Source organism: Phalaenopsis equestris, unplaced genomic scaffold (assembly GCF_001263595.1).
Source record: "Phalaenopsis equestris unplaced genomic scaffold, ASM126359v1 Scaffold000873, whole genome shotgun sequence".
Classification (NCBI taxonomy): domain Eukaryota; kingdom Viridiplantae; phylum Streptophyta; class Magnoliopsida; order Asparagales; family Orchidaceae; genus Phalaenopsis; species Phalaenopsis equestris.
In genome coordinates this window covers 792,024-812,788 of record NW_018165313.1, presented here as the reverse complement: position 1 = coordinate 812,788, position 20,765 = coordinate 792,024, and the positions used below count along the sequence as shown (strand labels likewise).

Genomic DNA, 20,765 nt, shown 5'->3' with positions numbered 1-20,765 from the left:
CAGAATCAACGTCAACTAGTAGGCAGTACACTATCTGTACTTAGAAATGTGAACAATAATGCCAGTATACATTTATTAAAACTAATTATTTCATGAGTTAGGTACAACCTAATTGATCTACAGTATTATCATTATTATCAATATATAAATACATATTTTCAATTATTAGTATAATAGCTTTAAAAGAAGGCAACAACTGACAATAATTGGAAGGGCTATCACATCATCGAAAGATAGAATACTTGATGCCCTCGATTTCAATTCAGTTAAAATGAACAGTGGGTCCCAGAAAGGATGAAGCCGTAAAAAATTTGCGTAAGATAAGAGTATACAGCGCTGCTTACGATTTGTCGGTATACCGAGAAATAACATGATTATATTCGTGATATAAGTATTTATTATTTTCATATAATCTTCTGTAACTTATTTAATCTACTATATATAATAAAAGAAGCATAAATTTATTTATAAGTTACACTAGATTACATAGAAGATTACATAGAGATTAAATTATAACATGTATAACATGGAGTATAACTCCCTTGTACCCCTGTAACCTCGAAATGGCACCCGCAAATTTTTTCCCTCCCGGCTAGCTATAATCGCTAATGTATCGCAAGGGATCGGTCACCAAGGAGGTGGTTTTGGGCGAAAACACGAGGGTGTTGAGATGGGGCGGACATCAACAGTGGTTTCAGTGGCTATAGGAGGAGGCGAGCGATGCCTTAGGCTTTGGCATCGATCCTCCCTAAATAGATGCAAGATACAGTGCAGTCAAACGAAGGAAAAAGACAAGTGCAGATTGGGAGGGCAGCAACAACAGTGGGAGGGAAGAAAATGAAAGAATATTTGTGAGATTCTCGTCTCTGAATTGGGAAGAGAAAAAAATAAAGAAATTTGGATCTTACAACAAGCCGTTAATCTCTATTTATAATGAAGTTCTAAGGAACAGGATCTGTGGATATGGAGAAGTCCTAAATTGAAGAAAACATGAATAGGAAGAATTTGACCTAAAGAAATACCATTAGGTAGTTTGTATAAAATAGGTACCCATCAAATTTGAAATTGATGGAGTCACCAACATATTAATTGGTGTTCAAATTTGGGTGATGATGACGTCTGCATCTGAATTTATTGCTGTTGAGCATGAAGCATGATGGTTCCTATTTCCTGATTGCAGAAGGGCAGCCTCTCAATACGACTATAACTTAGTCAGCAACTTACATCTCCTATAGAAAGAAACAAATAGGTGAAAAAAATATGATCCTCAATATTTATGCACCATGGACTCGTAATAATCAAAATAACATAATATTGTTAACTTTTATGGTAAGGCTATGTCGAAGTGACCTCTAAAGAATATTTTGAAATAGATTCCTCAATCATACATCCGTGGCTGAGGACACTTTGTTCCTCATCACAAAGCTTGGGAGAAATAGCTGAGAATCTCTGTTGAGAGTAATAATAAGATGTCTATATAATCAAAATGGCTGGGTGAGATAAACGAAATTATGCATGTCAAAAAAATGAAACACAAAATACATCCATTTAAAATTATGAATGATGAAATAATATTGAAGCACAAGTGGCAAAAAGCTACTAGATACAGGCCGTGACTTTGAACATGTTTGTTAAAAAACTGAATTATAAAAAGGGTGTTTGGAGAACATTGAAACAAATAACGTAATTCATGGGTCATCAATTAAAGATCGAGAAAGCCAAGTAGTAGACCGTTACCAGACTTTGAAGTACTTCCATGAATGAATCAAGAAACTTAATTATTATCATATGATTTGGGAGCTGGAGAAGGTCTCAATCATGGCCTTCGATTTTGAATAAAGGGAATTCAGCAAACACTCGCGCTCTGCAAATGCTAGGCCAAACAACCGAATCTCCTCTTTAAGATCTCGCATCTTTTCTCTTTCATAGTTCAGATCTTTCTGTAACTCGTCTCTCTGTGCTTTAAGGAGCACAACATCGTGTTTGGAGAAAGTGAGAGTTTGTACTAAGGAAGCGTTTTCTTCTCTTAACTGACTGTATTTACTTTCCAAGTTATCATATTGTTCCTTTAATGCATCAATTTGGAAGACATGGATAGTACATTCAGAAGCCAAGTTATCACACCTTTCTTTCAAACTCCTCTCCTCCAAATCAGTTCCCTTCAGAGAAAACAGCAGTTAGCACTGTAGGTCAAAACCATGGCAAGACGCCAAAACAAAAGAAAACAACCAAAATTCCAAAAAAAAATTAATTGCAACTTAATTAAAACCACCATCACAAATGCTAGGTGAATTCATCCTCTCTCAGGAGCTTGTCTAAGCTGACATTATGAATGGAGTCGAGAATGTTGTACCTTGAATATAAAATTAAATGTATAAATTATTTTATGTAACATAATGATTCTTTTCAATCTTTTCAGATGGAAGGATCCATTAAAACAATGTTAGCTTTTGTTTCTTTTTTTATGTTTTGCAATGAAAATTTTATTGAATGCAAAGACGAGCATTGTCCTTCTGTTTAACTATACTAGATGCATTTTCAGCTGTTTATTATCAAGAGACAATGCTGAGCGATCACAAAAATACATGTAAAAATAACAACATATTCCAAAAAAAAGGGATGTAATATGCAAAAACATAAATAGGATGCCTCTAATAGAAAATATTCACTTAATAAGTTAGCATGGGATTGAAACAAAAAAGAGCTAAATATATATTTTTTGGTACTTCTTATTTATTTATTTTTGTAATTGTGTCTCAGCGGCATGTCGTACTTTCCCAAATGAATAATAAAATAATAAAAATTTAATCTTTTAAGCTTCAGTTTATAATGATGTTTCGTTTTGGTTGAGAGGTATTATTGACTCAACACAGCTTATAAGCTACATCTCTAAGTTTGTTTAGTTTCATACTATGGAGTACCACTCACTTGACGCAATGAAAGATGCAAATTTAAGATATTTAAATGTTGATGACCAAGCTCAATTTTAGATTCACTGCTTCATTGCATTTATGTAGTAGCATTATATATATGCAAACTCAGAAAAGTTTAAATCTGAAGCCCCCAAAAGCTAGAGTCCATCATCTTTGTAATTAGCTTTACTTTGGAACTGTATTCATTCACTCTTACCAAGTAGCTTTGTTTTGTTTAAATCTCATTGAACAACTTTAGCCATAGAACTAAACTAACTATTTTGTTAAACCACTATGTTGGATGTGAAAAATTGCAGAAAATTTTTTTAATTGCTAGACCTATAGATTGGTTCCATTAACTAAAAAGCTTTGTACTGATGTTTATATGAACTCGAAATAGAATTCCTAAACAAAAGATTAGAATAAGACCAAAATCTCTGCCATGGAGTCTACCGGACATGAGTATGACTTTGGATACTTGCTCCTTAAATGATGGCTCTGACCATAATAGAGATCCATACTACATTCAAAAATAAAGCTCAAGTTTGTTGCCTTGCTAGCACAGCTTGTTCAAATAGTATTTCATATCAAACCTAAGTAATTCATTCCGTTACTGTTTTTTTATGAATAAAAGAATAAGCATAATGATTTTTAGAAGCAAAAGAAGTTAAGGAAGAAAGAAAATATCACGGTTCCAGTTGTTGGATCAATAACCAACATAGTGATTGAGAGAAAAAAATATAAGAAATAACATACAACCCAAATTGCGTAAAATAAATAGTTATTCAGACCAACTTACATCGTTTAATTGAGCTGCACCATCTTTTATGTTAGGTGTCATTTCTAGCGCATCAAGATCAGTTCTGAATCCTTTGTTTAACTGCTGCCATAAGTCCTCGTTCGCTATGTTTGTAAAATTTTCAGGCAGTGGACTTGAATCGAATGCTTTAGAAAGATTTGCTCGCTTTACAACAAATTGATCTGGCATAGCTCTGTAAATAGGAGTTGTGAATGTGTTGCCTTCAGACATGCAATTACTACCATGCAGTTTCTCAAAACTAGAATCGGAATAAACATTTTCCTGCCAAGAACAAAACCCACTAAATTGTAAAATTTAATCGGCAAAAATTTTAGTGAAAAGTATACAACAACCAAACTTTCATTGAAATATTGGCCTAATCAAACAGCCTATTACTGAACAATAAAAAATATATAAATAAACATATAAAAATTTCAAAGATAATAGAGTGCTTTTAAAAGATAAATTATAGATTAATCATAATAGAAGAGGTGCTAAAATTCAATTTTAATATCTTGATGTTAAGGATTCCAATTTACAAAATTAGATAGCCAATAATGGTTGATTTAATGCTAAAAGCAAGTGAGGCTCTTTTAGCTTCACAAAATTTATTACTTAATTTTTTTAGCAAATAAAGAATTTTTCATGAACTTTTTATGGTAAAATTCTTTAGTATGATTATGAAGCAATGATAAAGACTGAAATTGACCAAGCCTGGCTCACTACAACACCATACGTTCTGTTGGTGAATCCAAACTAGTTGTAACCACAGGGTTGCCTTTCCGCTGCATCTTGCACTCCATCTCGGCCTATTGAAACATTTAACAACATCTTGAATAGGTCCTAATTGCAATTGTTATATCACAGATGTTAATGTCACTTCAACAACAACGAAGCCTTGAAAAAAAAAAACATGTATAAACTTAAAGAGACTTGTCCTAAAGGGCCCTCTTAGTGTCAAGAATTCCAATTTACAAAATTAGATAGCCAAGAAAAGTTGATTTAATGCTAAAAGCAAGTGAGGCTCTTTTAGCTTCACAAAATTTATCACTTAATTTTCTTAGCAAATAAAGAATTTTTCATGAACTTTATATAGTAAAATTCTTTAGTATGATTATGAAGCAATGATAAAAACTGAAATTGAGCAAGCCTGGCTCACTACAACACCATAGATTCTGTTGGTGAATCCAAACTAGTTGTAACCACAGGGTTGCCTTTCCGCTGCATCTTGTGCGCCATCTCGGCCTATTGAAACATTTAACAACATCATGAATAGGTCCTAATTGCAATTGTTATATCCCAGATGTTAATGCCACTCCGACAAAAATGAAGCCTTAAAAAAAAACATTTATAAATTTAAAGAAACTTGTTCTAAAGGGCCCTCTTAGTGGCTCTTCCTAAGATAATCATTCAAGATTTCCTTGTCCTAAAGGGCCCTAATTGCAATTGTTATATCCCAGATGTTAATACCACTCCGACAAAAATGAAAGAAACCCTTAAAAAAAAAAAAAACATGTATAAACTTAAAGAGACTTGTCCTAAAGGGCCCTCTTAGTGACTCTTCCTAAGATAACCATTCAAGATTTCCTTGTCCTAAAGGGCCCCTCTCCGCCTCCTCCTCCTGTTTAAGGAAATCACTCAAAGCAACTACAAAAATCCTTGTCACCAACTTAGTCAAGAACTAATGAAGGCTTGAAAAAAAAAGCAAGTACAAACTTAAAGAAACTTGTCCAAAAAGGCCCTCTTTGCGGCTCTTCTTAAGATAGCCATGCAAGATTTCCTTTCGGAAAAAAATTCCTCAACATCCTAACCCCCCTGCCAATTCAAGCAAATCACTCAAAGCAACTATAAAAGTTCTTGTCAACAAGTTATTCAAGAACTAATGAAGGCTTGAAGAAATAAACCATGTACAAACTTAAATAGACTTGTCCAAAAGGGTCCTCTTTATGGCTCTTCTTAAGAATAACTATACAACATTTCCTTTCAGAAAAAATTCCTCTAAGAATCCAGTCTTTCGAGCCACAGTTTATGAATACAAACTTAAAGAGACTTGTCCAAAAGGGCACTCTTTGTGGCTCTTCTTAAGATAACCATGCCAGATTTTCTTTCAGAAAAAATTTCTCATAAAACCCAACCTTTCGAGCCACCAACTATGTTGCCCCGCACCCCCCCCCCCCCCCCTCAATTCCTTTCAGAAAAAATTCCTCATTGCCCTAACCTACCCCCTGTCAATTTAAGCAAATCACTCAAATCAACTATAAAAGTTCTTGTCACCAAGTTATTCAAGAACTAATGAAGCCTTGAAAAAAAAAAACATGTACAAACTTAAAAAGACTTGTCCAAAAGGGCCCTCTTTGTGGCTCTTCTTAAGATAACCATACAAGATTTCCTTTCGGAAAAAAATCCTCAAAAAATCCAGCCTTTCGAGCCACCATATATGTGTACAAACTTTAAGAGACTTGTCCAAAAGAGCCCTCTTTGCAGCTCTTCTTAAGATCACCATAATCAAAATGCATTCACCATCACCATAATCAACTGGCTATCGTCGTAACAAACCCATTAAGAAAATCACTTAAAGCAACAATGAACTTTTTTGTCGCCAACTTATTCAAGAACTAATGAAGGCTTAAAAAAACATGTACAAACTTAAAGAGACTTCTCCTAAAGGAGCCTCTTAGCGGCTCTTCCTAAGAAAACTATTCAAGATTTCCTTTTGGATTAAATTCCTCAAAAAACCCAGCCTTTAGATCCACCATCTATGTGTACAAACTTAAAAAGACTTATCCAACAGGACCCTTTTTGTGGCTCTTCTTAAGATAACCATGTAAGATTTCCTTTCGAAAAAATTCCTCATGAAACCCAGCCATAATCAAAATGCATTCACCATCACCATAATCAACTAGCTATCGTCGTAACAAATCCATTAAGAAAATCACATATTCAAGAACTAATGAAGGTTAAAAAAAAATATGTACAGACTTAATGAGAATTGTCCTAAAAAGGCCTCTAACTGGCTCTTCTTAAGAAAACCATTCAAGATTTTCTTTCGGAAAAAAATCCTCAAAAAATGCAACCATTCAAGATTTCCTTTCAGAAAAAATTCCAACAGGGTCCTATTTGTGGCTCTTCTTAAAATAACCATGCAATATTTCCTTTCGGAAAAAATTGCTCATAAAACCAATCCATAATCAAAATGCATTCACTATCATCATAATCAACTAGCTATCGTCGTAATAAACCCATAAAGAAAATCACTTAAAGCAACTATAAAATTTTTTGTCACCAACTTATTCAAGAACTAATGAAGGTTTAAAAAAATCACGTACAAACTTAAAGAAACTTGTCTTAAAGGGGCCTCTTAGTGGCTCTTCCTAAGAAAACCATTCAAGATTTCCTTTCGGATCAGACTCCTAAAAAAACCCAGCATTTCGATCCACCATATATGTGTACAAACTTAAAGAGACTTGTCCAACAGGGCCCTTTCTGTGGCTCTTCTTAAGATAATCATGCAAGATTTCCTTTCAAAAAAAATTTCTCATAAAACCCAGCCATAATCAAAAAGCATTCACCATCACCATAATTAACTAGCTATCGTCGTAACAAACACATTAAGAAAATCACTTAAAGCAACTATAAAATTTCTTGCAAACTTATTCAAGAACTAATGAAGACTTTAAAAAAAACATGTACAAACCTAAAGAGACTTGTCCTAATGGGGCCTCTTAGTGGCTCTTCCTATGAAAACCATTCAAGATTTCCTTTTGGAAAAAATTCCAATAGAGCCCTCTTTGTGGCTCTTCTGAAGATAACCATGCAAGTTTTTCTTTTGGAAAAAATTCCTCATAAAACCCAACCATAATCAAAATGCATTCACCATGACTATAATCAACTAGCTATCGTTGTAACAAACCCATTAAGAAAATCACTTAGCAACTATAAAATTTCTTTTCACCAACTTATTTTCACCAACTTATTCAAAACTAATGAAGTCTTAAAAAAAAAAACATGTATAAACTTAAAAAGCCTTGTCCTAAATGGGCCTGTTAGTGGCTCTTCCTAAGAAAACCATTCAAGATTTCCTTTAAAAAGAAATTCCTCAAAAAACACAACCATTCAAGCAACAATAAAGCAACTATAAATGTTCTTGTCACCAACTTATTCAAGAACTAATGAAGGCTTGAAAAAAAAAGCATGTACAAACCTAAATAGACTTCTCCTAAAGGGCCATCTTAGTGGTTCTTCCCTAAGAAAACCACTCATGATTTACTTTCGAAAAAAAATCCTAAAAAACTCCAGCCTTTCAAATGACCCATCTAGAGAAGCCAACACAAATATTGCTCTCAAAATGCGTTTTTGTGCTATGTTGTATCTAGTTATGTCTAATTATAATTATATTCAACCCAAACAGAATATAATTCAAGTAGATCTAGTTATGATTAAGATTTGAATTAAGTTATGTTGGGTCTTAATAAAAAATTTCTTTTGATTTAGCTTTTAGATTAAGTTGACATTAAATTTAATTTGATTCTAGTTGAAGTCAGGTCAAATTTAAACTTCAATTATAACCAAGCAAATCCCAATCAGACCACTCATACACCATACTCATGCCAAGCTTGGGGTTCCTCAAGTTCCAAAATGAGACTGCCATTGGACTCCTAACCACACAGGGTGAACTTAGGGTTGTCAAATTATGTTCATGGGTCGGGTTTGGATCTGACTCGAAATTGACCCAACCCGAAACTGCATCCTAAACCCGACCTAAATATTAAAAAGTCATAAATTCCAACTTGAACTTGAATCGTCTTGAACCTGCTAACCCAAATATGATCAGTATAACCCATATAATATAAGGCATAATAGTTATTCGGTTCAAATTCGGGTCAATTTCAAGTTAATTTCCGGATGCATGCTAATTTCAGATTAGTGTCAGGTTGGCAGGTCAACCTGAACCCGTTTAAAAAAAAATAAACGAATTAGGACTCCTAACCCGAAAAACCCAAAAATTACTATTGTCAACCTAAACCTCAATTTTTGAGTCGGGTCTAGATCAAGTTTGGTGTCAGGTCAATTTTTGATACTGCCAGGTGAGTTGGAGACTAGTGGAATCATTTGGGACTGCATAGCAAAGAATGAGCCACCCGAAACAAAACCAAACATAGTAGACCATAACCAACCGGCCACCTAAGGGCACTAGAAAGGGATCCTAGACCTAGAGCGGAATAGCCAAAAATTAAATTAGAACCGACAAAAAGTGAGGTCAACAGTGCTCTCGAGAAGCTTGCAATTTTTATATTGCTTACTTTGAATGTTAGTAAAATAAACATTCGATCTCCATACACTTAAATGATTCAGAAATTAACTGACTTCCAAATGCAAGGATAATAAAGCTTTTTAGGCATTTCAAAGTCCTTAAATTCATAGTACTTAATTGATTTCAACCAAACAACAAAAAAGTCAAAAACAAGAAAATAGAATGCAATATATTCTCAATACCTCCAAGCAACCAATCCGCATATACTTGAACGATTAAATTTGTTATTAACCTTACAATTTGCTCCTTATATGAGAAACAAAGCTACATTCCATTGAAATCTCGAACGAAAATGTTGGCTACAATCTAAAAACTTTCCTAAACACAACCACTAATGAGGTAAAACTATAAATTTCACCATAGTTTCCAAGGCCCAAGCACCACTAAGGAGGCCTATTGTACAAATTATCTCACCATAGTTTAGCCAAAGCATCAAATAAAGCATAACTTCTAATTGTCAACCTAACACTCAAATTAAAGTCACTAACATTTCTTTACTTAACTGAGGCCTATTGTACAAATTATAATCAAAGATCTTTGGTATTCAATTCTTCAAGAAGCTTCTATCATTGTTGATATGGAAGTCTTCACATCAATTTGATAAAATAATATTTTATATATTTAAAATTTATAAAATATGTGTTTTAAAGTACCTATATTCTTGTTTTTTAGACTTGTGTCTCTTACAAATTGCACAAAGATGACTGTAAGGCTTGCGCCTTATCAAGCAAAATGAGGTAAAAGCCACATGACATTTTTCCCTCAAGATTATATTGAGGCACTTATTGTACGATTTTAGGCAATGATCAAATAATTAATTTTTTTTTAAAATGTGTATTATCCTTCCATGTACAAATGAACAATTATGCTAATTTACATAATCAAACTGATAAAAATTAATAAATAGGTAGGCAACCCTAATAGATTGAATATGAGCTAAATTTGACACTAGAGCAAAGGTTGGTTAAACCAACACAATCTAACAATGCCCTAATATTATTAAACATAGTAAAATTTTAAAAGGAGAAGTGTTGTAATAGTACTTCATATTTAATTTTTTAGATAAACATTATGCATTTAATTTGATAAGTTTATAATTTATAAATATTCATGAGGGGAAAAAGTCTAGCCAAAGAAGTCAAGCATGAAGAGATATAAAACTTCTACTAAACCAGAAGTAAAATTTTAACAAAATCTTACCAAAACAATATAAAAAATCATAATCTTACCTGAATTGACTTTTTAGCTTTATCAGAAGAAAGAAGTTTATTGAGACAATCAATCTTCTTTTGTTGCTCTACTACGTGGTGCTCAAGTTTTTGACGGGATTTCTTTTCTTCCTCAAGCTCCATTGCAAGCTTTTCACGTTCAAGTTCAGACTGACAAGTAAAAATAAGAAAAGGAGGTGTAGAGTCATTGATGTAATCTATTTAGAACTCGTGGTTGTAAGAATAGAAAATCAATACCACACCTTATGCATATCATTCCTCTGTTTTAAAATCACATGCTCCAATACTTCAGAATGATGCCCCTAAAAAGGAAACAACTCTTGAGATCTATAAATCACCATGAATCAAAGCAAATACGTGAATTTCATGAACTATTAAATACCTGCAATTTTCTGCGAAGTTCCTCAATTTCTTGTTTTTGTCGCTTCAACAATGCAGCATCCGTCAAAATCTATAGAAGTTTATTTTCAGTCAATGAAAGCCTCAAAGACATGAATGGCAGCTTATAATTTTAACATTTATCAAATTCATAATATAAAGACAAGATTTCAACAAAATAAATATGTAACAATTTACAGAATAAAAAAAAGAGATCAAGAAGTTAGAAAACATATTAAAGATTGTTTGTGAAATTAAGGAAATGTTCAATAACATAAAAGGCTACAGAAGGAGAACATAAAATTAAAAAAGTAAAGGCTTGGCTTGTCCAATATTCTTGTTAGGTACCCAAACCCTCCTTGCAAGCCAAATATAATTATAAAAATGTGCATTATCTACATATAACAAATGAGGTTTAAAAGTTATATACAGGAAAATCCAAGCTCTTGACAAACTTTTAAAGTATTAGATATTGTAACAAATGAATTTTTTTAGGAACTCCAAAGTTAAAAGGTGCTTGTGTGAGAGAGCTCACAACATATGTGACCTAAGAAACTACATGAAGAATAAAATCATGAGATTTTTGCCTGATATATTAACAAGCCTTGTCAAAGTAAATAATTAAAAAATTGGTCAAAATAGCATGTGTACTAATCTTTTGGGACAATTTTAGTTACATATTATAAATGTCTTCAATCTAATCCCTCATTCATCACAAATGATCCAAATATTTGGATCAATTTAGTAGAGTAAATGGACTATTTTTGGAATAAATTCAAGGAATCAATGGATTAAATTGGACATATCAAATTGTATGGAACTAAAATGGCCCTCTATAAGCAAGCATGGATCGTTACAATTGATATTATAGTTCAATCTCCTTCAGTATGATGCTTTAATCGATAATAAATAAAGTAAAAAATACTGGATTTATGACATCTCAAATTCAAAGAGAGTGGCTGGTGCTCATTGAGGAAGATTGCATGTATAAGCGTGGCTCCTCACAAGCTTTTTGGCAGGGTCAACAATGAGCCATATCCACATCAAAAATCGATAAGGGTTTATTAGGCTACATAAGAAGATAACTAAAACATGCATTTCAACACTGCACAATAGCGCAACAGATGAAAATCCCACAAGCTATTTTCATCAACTAAGATCAATAATGCATAACACACATGACTTCAATTTTTATGTTTTAGGTTTAAAATTAAATGTTATATTATTATTTGCTAGATTTACTTTATAACAACTGAATTTTATGAGAGTATTAAACCACTAAACAGTCTTTAACCCATAAATCGAAACTCTAACATTGCATGTTTATCTCTCACTGACAGTCCTTTATGTTTTGTTCGGCTTCAACTCAAAGCAGCATGTCGATTGCCTCATCTCAGTCTCTAAACACCTCACACCAATCATTTTCTCTCTCATTGAGAATATTTTGTTGTATTGTCTCCATTTCCAAACATTCGAACCAAATATTGTCCATATAAGTTACCAAAGGTTATTTTTGGAAGTGTTTGTATGTTATTGGCAGGTTGATTCGAGTTTTGAATTTATTTTTAGTTAAGGATTTTTGTATTTCATCTTTTTTATTTTTTTTATTCACTTATTATTGAATTTTATCTGGATCATTCTAGCTTTAACATTTCTTTCGTTGAATTTTTTGATCTTAAATATCATTTTAATTAAGTGGACTTACCTTTAATGGAAAAGCAATTTACCATAGTATCTTGATTGGAAAAAGCATTTTCTAAATTATGTCTAATTCTCTCGCCAAATGTTTCTTATGACCATTGTACCATTGTGTTCGACTCCAACTTCACTCCTATGCAATGCTTAAAAATAATGTTTTAAGTTTCTATAATTACCAGTTATCTTTCTTATGCTTCATTTTAATGTACTCAAAAAATAAACAATCTTGAAGCAATTTTTCAAGATGTAATATATTCGCTCAAAATAAGCGATCGAGGCATTTGAACACATAAATTAAGCATAATTTTGATGTTTTTTTTAATTTCATGATGATCATCTTCTTTAATAGTTTTTCATATATAATTGTATTTTTATTCATAATTTTTTAATAATAGACATCGTGCCATGTGCAATGACTCCATGAAATCCTTAACGTTATAATGTATTATCCACCATTGATAAACAAATATGTGATGCATCTTTTGGTGTGAATATTTTTTAAATTTTCTATAGTTGAGCAAACTGGTATGGGATTAAACTTCTTAACCTAGCACAAAATGGGTTGATTCAATATAAATAGTACCTATATAATGTGACACGAGTTACCATTCTCAAATCCAAAGAGGATTGTTTGAATAAGGAGGGGCATGGTTGTTGTAACAAAAAGCCCAAATAAGGAGCGACTCTTAACAAGATTCAAAGAAAAAAAAAATAGCTAGAAATGAATTAAATTTGATATAGGAAAAAAAAATACATTATTGGGTTACATAATTAAAGACTTCAACCAAACAAGTGGTGAGTTTTTATCTCAACGAGTGAAATTTCTTTCTAAAATTAACTATGCTTGCATAGGAATACTATGATTGACCACTTGAATTCTTGCACCTGAAAAGATAAAATAGCAAGGTTTGGTCAGGAATGAGACTAGATGAACCAATTTAGGCAATATCTCACTTAAGAACTATTTGGTAACACCATTTAAGAAAATTTATTATTGGATTTACTAAAATGAGCTAAACAACAAAATGCAAGAGTTCCATTGATTTATGAATTTTTAGATAAATTAGCCTCGTTTGCCTTCAATTCGGCTGAAATTCTAATTCGCTAAATCCAAGGGTTAGATGGATTATAGATTTACTATATCATACTAACGTTGAATCCTACTTGCAGCTCAACAACCACTTAATATGATATGAATTGTTATAACTTTATTAGGGCTAGATCACTTCTAGTACAATGTGATGTTCAAGGTAGGTTAAATCAAGTCAAAAATTGTGAGACATTTAAATCCTAAATCTAAACAGGGCGGGCCTGAATAAGGCAGGTTGGTTTGGGTTTTGAATTTATCTTTGCTAATGGATTTTTATAGTGCATCTTTTTTATTTCAATTATTCACTTATTATTGAAATTTATCAAGATCATTTTAGTTCTAACCTTTTTTTTTTGTTCAATTCTTTGATTTCAAATGTCATTTTAATCAGGTGAATTTACCTTTGATGGGAAAGCAATTTACCATAATATCTTGATTAGAAAAAGCATTTTCTAAATTATGGATAACTTTCTTGCCACATGCTTTTTACGACCATTGTACCAGTGTTTTGGACTCCAACTTCACTCCTATGCAATGCATAAAAATAATATTTTAATTTTCAATAATTATCGATTCTCTTTCTTATACTTCATTTGCAATGTTTAAAAAAAAAATTGAAGCAATCCTCAGGTTAATACACTTGATTAAAATGAGACAGTCGAGCACATAAAATTAAGCATAAGTTTGATCTTTTCTTTTAAATTTAAAGATGATTATCTTCTAATTTAGAAGTCTTGGATATGTAATTGTATGTTTATTCATATTTTTTTTATAATGAACACCGTGCAATGTGCAATGATTCCATGAAGACCATAGCCCTTTAATGCATTATTCGCCATTGACATGTATGAATTAAATAAATACGTGACGCATTTTTTTTGTGAATATTCTTTAAAATTTCTACAGTTAAGCATACTCGTAAGCAATTAAACTATTTAGCCTAACATGAAATTGGTTGAGTCAAAACAAATAATACCTATATAGTGTGACACAAGTTACCATTCTCAAATTCAAAGAGGATTTTTTAAATAAGACGGGGCATGATTGTTGTTAGTAACAAAATGCCCACATGAGGAGAGACTTTTAAAAAGATTCAAAGGAGAAAAAAAGCAAGAAATGAATTAAATTTAATAGAGGAAGAAAAGATATGTTATTAGGTTATATAAGTAAAGAATTCGACCAAACACATGATGAAATTTTTATCGCAACTAGTGAAATTTCTTTTTAAAATTAGTTGTGTTTACATAGGAATACTCTCAAAAAGATTGACCTCTTCAATTCTTGCACCTACAAAGATAAAATAGCAAGGTTTGGTCAGGTATAAGACTACATGAATCAATTTCGGAAATGTCTCACTTAAGGGATATTTGGTTGTGCTTTTTAACCGGATTTATCATTGGATTCACTAAATCAAGCCAAACAACAAAATGCAACAGTTTATGGATTTATGAATTTTCGAATTTACTAGGCCCAATTTTGCCTTCAACTCGGCTTAAATCATAATTTACTAAATTTAGGGGTTGGATGGATTTACGGATTTACGCAATCCTACTAATGTTAAATCCTACTTGCAGCCAAACAACACCTTAATGTGATATGAATTGTTATAACTTTATTAGATCTAGATCATTTCTAGTACAATCTGATGTTCGAGAGTGAATCAAATCAAATCAAAATTTGTGAGACTTTAAATCCTAAATCTAATCGGGGCACCTGAATAGGGGCAAAAAATCATCTAGGAGAAAAAAAGAGTATGGGTGAATCAAACCACAAATAAAAAGAGGGGAAAAATTATTGGGTTATATAAGTGAATGGTCTGACTAAACGTGGAAGATGTTTTTTTGGTAAAATAGGTGAATTTTCTTTAAGACTCCACGATTAGGTATGCTCATGTCAAAGCATTATCAAGATGGGTGACCTAAGAAAAGACACTAAAAAGAATAGAATTAAAATATTTAATTAGGTATGGATAACATGAGATGGAATTGTAGCCCTAAGGATTGTTCTTGATACTAAGATTTTTAATATTATAAGTGTTTATGCTCCTCAAAGAGGTTTAGATATAATTTCAAATGAAAAATTTTGAAATGAACTAGAAGAATTAATACAAATGATGCATCTTAAAAAAAGAGTTTTTATTTAAGAAAATTTAAATGGACAACTTGAGAATCAAAAGAAAAAATTTTCATAAATGAAAATTGGTGTTGGAATAATAATGTGCAAGTAAAGATAAAATATAAGAAGTAGTATTATAAAAATTAGTTTAAATGTAAAAACATAGAGAATTGGGAAACATATAAGGTGGTCGTGCGAAGTCTTAAAAAATAATTTGTGACGCTAAAAATTATATTTTTAGGGATCTTTATAATATATTAGATACTAACAAGGGTGAAAAATATATGTATAAACTAACCAAACAAAGAGAAAAAAAAGTGAAGATTTAATCCAAGTAAACTGTATTAAAAGTTAAAAGAAAAAAAAAATTCTTATAGAAAGTTATTCAACAAAGTGAGCTATTTTTGATAAACTTTTCAATGAAGTTTCTAAAAATACAATTGATGTTAGTGATTTTAATATCATTAATAATAATAAAATATTTTATTTTTACTGTCACATTAGCAAAAAAGAAGTTGTGGAGACTTTAAAGAAAACCAAGAGTGAAAAATCATTAGAATATGATGATATCTCAATTAAATTATAGAAATATTTAGGAGATTTGAGGGTTTATTGGCTTACTAAACTCTTTAATATTATTTTAAAAATTAAAAAGATGCCTGAGGAGTGGAAGATAAGTATTTTAGTCCCTACTTTTAAAAATAAAGGGGATGCACAAGAGTGTGTCAATTATAGATAAATTAAGTCGATGTGTCATTCCTTAAAATTATGAGAGGGTAATTGAATATAGGTTAAGATGTGATGCAAAGGTTTTTCATAATTAGTTTGGATTTATGTCATGCAGGTCTATTATGGAAACTATGCATTTATTGAGAGGTTTTATGGAGTTGTACAAAGAGAATAAGTAGGATTTACATATAATTTTTATTGATTAAGAAAAAGTTTACAATAAGATTCCAAGAGAATTCCTTTTGAGAGTTCTAGAAAAGAAAGTGTTGATATGACATATATTCAAGTCATTAAAGATCTATATACTAAAGATGTTAGTTATGATTGAACAGAAGAAGAATTGACCAAGTATTTTTCTATTTCAATTGGATTGCATCTGTGATCAGTTCTAAGCCCACATCTTTTTGCTTTAGTTATGGATGCTCTTACTGGATATTTAAAGTATGCTTTTTGTTGATAATATCCTTCTTGTGGATAAAACTAGAGAAAGAATTCAAGAAAAATTTAAATTATAGAGGTCTACATTGGAGTCTAAAGGCTTTCGTTTGAGTGGATCTAAAACTGAATACATGAAATATAATTTTAGTGGTTGCGGCTCTAGTGGCAGGGTATGGGGTATCCTTCTTGTGGATAAAACTAGAGAAAGAATTCAAGAAAAATTTAAATTATAGAGGTCTACATTGGAGTCTAAAGGCTTTCGTTTGAGTGGATCTAAAACTGAATACATGAAATATAATTTTAGTGGTTGCGGCTCTAGTGGCAGGGTATGGGGGATCAAATCATTAAAAGATGTGATCGTTTCAGATATCTCAGGTATATTGTTCAAAGTGATTGTGATATAGTTGGGAATGTTATTAGTAGAATTCAAGTTGGTTGTTTGAAGTGGAGGAATGCATCGGGAATATTGTGTGATAGAAAAGTACCGCTTGGACCTAAAGAAAAATTTTATAAGATGGCGGTGAGCCCTACAATGCTCTATGGCGCAAAATATTGACCTTTAAAAGAGAAGCATTGAACAAAGTTAAGTGTTGTTGAGATGAGAATGTTTAGGTGTATGAGTGGCTTGACGCTTAGAGACAAAATGTGAAATGAATATATCCGCGATAGGGTTGGTGTAGCTCTAGCGGCGGATAAAATTAGAGAGTCGTTTTAGATGGTTTGGTCATATTAAACGTCGATCATCAGATGATCCGGTTATGAGAGTAGATTTTTTAAATTTAACTTATGTTAAGAAAGACAGAGGTTGACCTAAAAAGACTTGGGCTTATTGTATTAAAAATTGATTTTAATCTATTAGAATTAAAAGAAAATATAACACTCAGTAGGATGCAATAGAGAAAAATATTCACGTAGCCGATCCCACTTAGTGGGATAAAGGTTTGTTGTTGTTGTTGTTGTTGTTGTTGTATGGATAACATGAAACAAAGCAAAAAATACCTTGCATAAGTTCGTTTGGTTACTTGCAATACAAAGGCTAACTGCTAAAATAAACAGCTATCATTTCGATTATTTGTGAAGGAAATTCAACTTACTATGAAAATTCCACAACCAAAAACAATAAGGAAACAAATTCCTCTATGCGTGCTGAGCACGTTATCTGTACATCTGCCTAATGAAATCCAAATAAAATCACATCTTACCTCGTTTACTTGAGCACAATTGGTAATGCGTTTGGCTCTACTGGCAAACTGAAGAGTTCCCTTGGTTTCCTCGGTGTGCACCTATTCATAATTCTAGTTGATGTTAGCGAGAGATGTGTATGTTAAATTACGTGATGTGACTTGTCAAAATAGTAGAAAGCACGTTAAATGTGCACCTCCTCAGGCGCCACCGTACAAATTATTGAGGTTTTGGCATTGCCTCCAAGAGCAGGCTGAAGTATTCGAGTTAGTTTACTATCGCGATAGGGAATATGTGACCTGCGTGATCAAAATACTCTACTTAACATATAAAATGAACAGTCCCACTTCTACAATTTAGTAGATGGAAAAACAATGTGAATTTAATCAAATTAACACTAAAGAAATTTCCTGGATATTATGTATACGAAGCATCAGCAGGTACAGATTTGAAACGTAGGGATTAACTTCAAACTAGAATGTGTGTAAAAAGCTCATAAATTAGCACAATTGTGTAGCAGCATGTGTCAGTAAAATACATCGAGTCAAAATATCACAATTGCTCTGTAGAAATATTGAGCTTGAGAAAAGGGGGAAAACCATTAATTACAGTATACGAAGGATACCTTTGCTTTCCATTCTCACTGAGTTTGTTGATCACATTCCCAAGGATCATTAAGCTCTTGTTAATGTGCTTTCCCTCCTTCAAACGAACTCCACCAGCTCCTGTTTTAGCGATTCTTTCTGATCCAGCTAAATCTACCAAATTCTAAACCCACGAAGTATTTTAAGAGAAAAAAAACAAAAGTAGCTGTGTTCTTTGGCTGAAGAGAAATCAATCTACGAACCAACACAGATACGCGTATAGCATCAACAGATGAGGTGGAATCTTTAGCACTGCTTTCAATGACCTACATTTACGGGTTACAGAAGATCCAATAAAATGATAAAAATGGCTTCAAGATAACTAAAGAAAACACCAGATCAATAGGCAAAGACATTTTTATACCATCCTAAAAATTGTATGTGATCTACTACTCCTAACGTTCATATTTGTCTCACCAACATGCCGATTAGCTGCAAAAAGATAACCGTTTTCATCTCAATGACCGCACTTAAAACGACAATAACTCAATTTAGTTAATTATACCTTCACCAAGTTTGATGAGTTCAAGAACTTGATCGGCACTGTTCACTATTTCCTCCCGAAGCCCCGCCACATAAACCCCGCGCTACATGCACAGCAAAGAGGCGCATTTTACACTAAAGCACTCGGCAATCTATCATGTGTTAAACTTGTGAACACACCTCCAAGCTTTCATGAATTGGAAGCCTCTGGTTCCCCAACGACAGGAGATCGTTGATCTCCTCATTGTAAATTTCCATATAAGAAACTCTAACTAGAAATTCACGGTCTGTAATCTGCAACCCCCAATACATTACTGCTAAAGAAACGGAGCAAAAAATGAGTCATGAGATATCTAAGCGAATTACAAACCTTATGAGTCGTATTGAAGATATCTCTCACGGCCAGCGGAATGATACCGGAGTCAAACTGAGAGCCGTTCATGGTGAACGTCTTGCCGCTGCTTGTCTGTCCGTAAGCAAAGGCAGTCCCTAAGAGCGAAGACAAAACGTAATCAGATTCTAGGTTTTCTGGAAAAACAATAACATATAAGAAGAGCAGAACCGGTTACCGTTGAAACCATTGATGGCCGCGTGGATTATAGATTTGATGAGGACATCGTAGACGGCAGCATTGGTAGAGCTCTGTTCAAATACATGATCTGCTAATGATAAAAAGAGTGAGAAAGAAGGTTCCCGTTTTAGGGAAGTGAAATGAGAGGAATTACCGAAGGCGAAACAGAAGCCGGAGATTGGAGTGCCGAGGGGTTTGTGGAGTGATATTCTGTTTTCCTCGATTATCCATTGCCGATCTCCGACAGTTTCTTCGGCGATCGATGGCCGGAATCGGACAGCAACTGAGATCTTCTCCATGGACACACAGTTGATTACTGCTCACTGCTCAGAGAGAGAGAGAGAGAGAGAGAGAGAGAGAGAGAGAGAGAGTGAAGAGAGGCGGGCTCCCGTTTGAATCAAGTGTAGTCGTCACCAGCGGTAAGTTTAAGACGATGGCCGGATCTGAAAGATGAAAGGTCAAAAGTGCCATTACCCCGCATAGGCGGTGATGGGATCGTCCAGCTCAGGATGGTCGGTGCAAGGTTGGAATTTTTTGGATTTATTCGTCGGATAGTCCAAAATTACAACATAATCATAATTATTAGCCTGTTAGAAAAAGGTCGTCACTTGACAATTTTTTTCTATTTATTATATGGGAGATTTTCAAATCAATCATAATTTTATTACATCTTTATATATTAAATGTTTAATTTTTTTTATATTTATTTATAAATATCTTAATCTCTCATCAATATTAAAATAACAAACTAATATCAATATAATTGACTCTTTGATGATGTAAGTTTATTATCAAGCTTAGTCAATCATTGAGTTGATTTCAAAATTAAAATGATTGAATTTGAGCATAAAAAAATGTTTGTAATGGTCTAATCAAATCATGTGGAACCAAATTGGACCGAGTCATGTCCCCTTCTTCCTCAAAACACGTAGATAGGAGGTTACACTCTATGAGTAATGACACCTCTGTCACATCCATTGATGGCCTTCATGGGCCCAACCTATCATTCATCTAAAATCTATCATCATGAGCTTTATGTTAAAAGAAAATCAAGTGAAATAGGAAATAACAATAACACACCACACAAAACTATGAAATTGTGACAAATGACAACACTAACTCAAACTAGGGTGGATCATGGGGTTGGTGGTGATCGACGATGGTTCGAACCTCTGGAGAAGTAGCA

The 20,765-nt window shown here is 32.8% G+C and overlaps 1 protein-coding gene across 1 annotated transcript; it reads right to left on the bottom strand.

Annotated features, from left to right (window-relative positions):
* Positions 1-1,579: 1,579 nt before the first annotated feature.
* On the bottom strand, positions 1,580-19,953 carry LOC110032033 (kinesin-like protein KIN-7L). The gene is made up of 15 exons (XM_020735538.1): positions 19,734-19,953; positions 19,578-19,667; positions 19,379-19,497; positions 19,189-19,302; positions 19,031-19,112; positions 18,890-18,957; positions 18,729-18,791; positions 18,507-18,649; positions 18,078-18,180; positions 17,902-17,982; positions 10,634-10,702; positions 10,494-10,553; positions 10,252-10,401; positions 3,712-3,993; positions 1,580-2,159 (listed from the first exon to the last, which is right to left on the bottom strand). Exons 1-15 carry the CDS (start codon positions 19,876-19,878, stop codon positions 1,785-1,787), a joined length of 1,944 nt encoding a protein of 647 aa, XP_020591197.1. The 5' UTR covers positions 19,879-19,953; the 3' UTR covers positions 1,580-1,784.
* Positions 19,954-20,765: the final 812 nt, after the last annotated feature.

What these genes read in the sequence shown, in the direction of transcription:
- LOC110032033 (XM_020735538.1), bottom strand. Translation starts at nt 19,878, where the DNA reads ATGGAGAAGATCTCAGTTGCTGTCCGATTCCGGCCATCGATCGCCGAA. An exon ending in CACATACAATTTTTAGGATG is followed by an intron (nt 18,792 to 18,889) that starts GTATAAAAATGT and finishes CCGTAAATGTAG; the next exon opens with GTCATTGAAAGCAGTGCTAA. An exon ending in GTGCAGCTCAATTAAACGAT is followed by an intron (nt 2,160 to 3,711) that starts GTAAGTTGGTCT and finishes TTTTCTCTGAAG; the next exon opens with GGAACTGATTTGGAGGAGAG.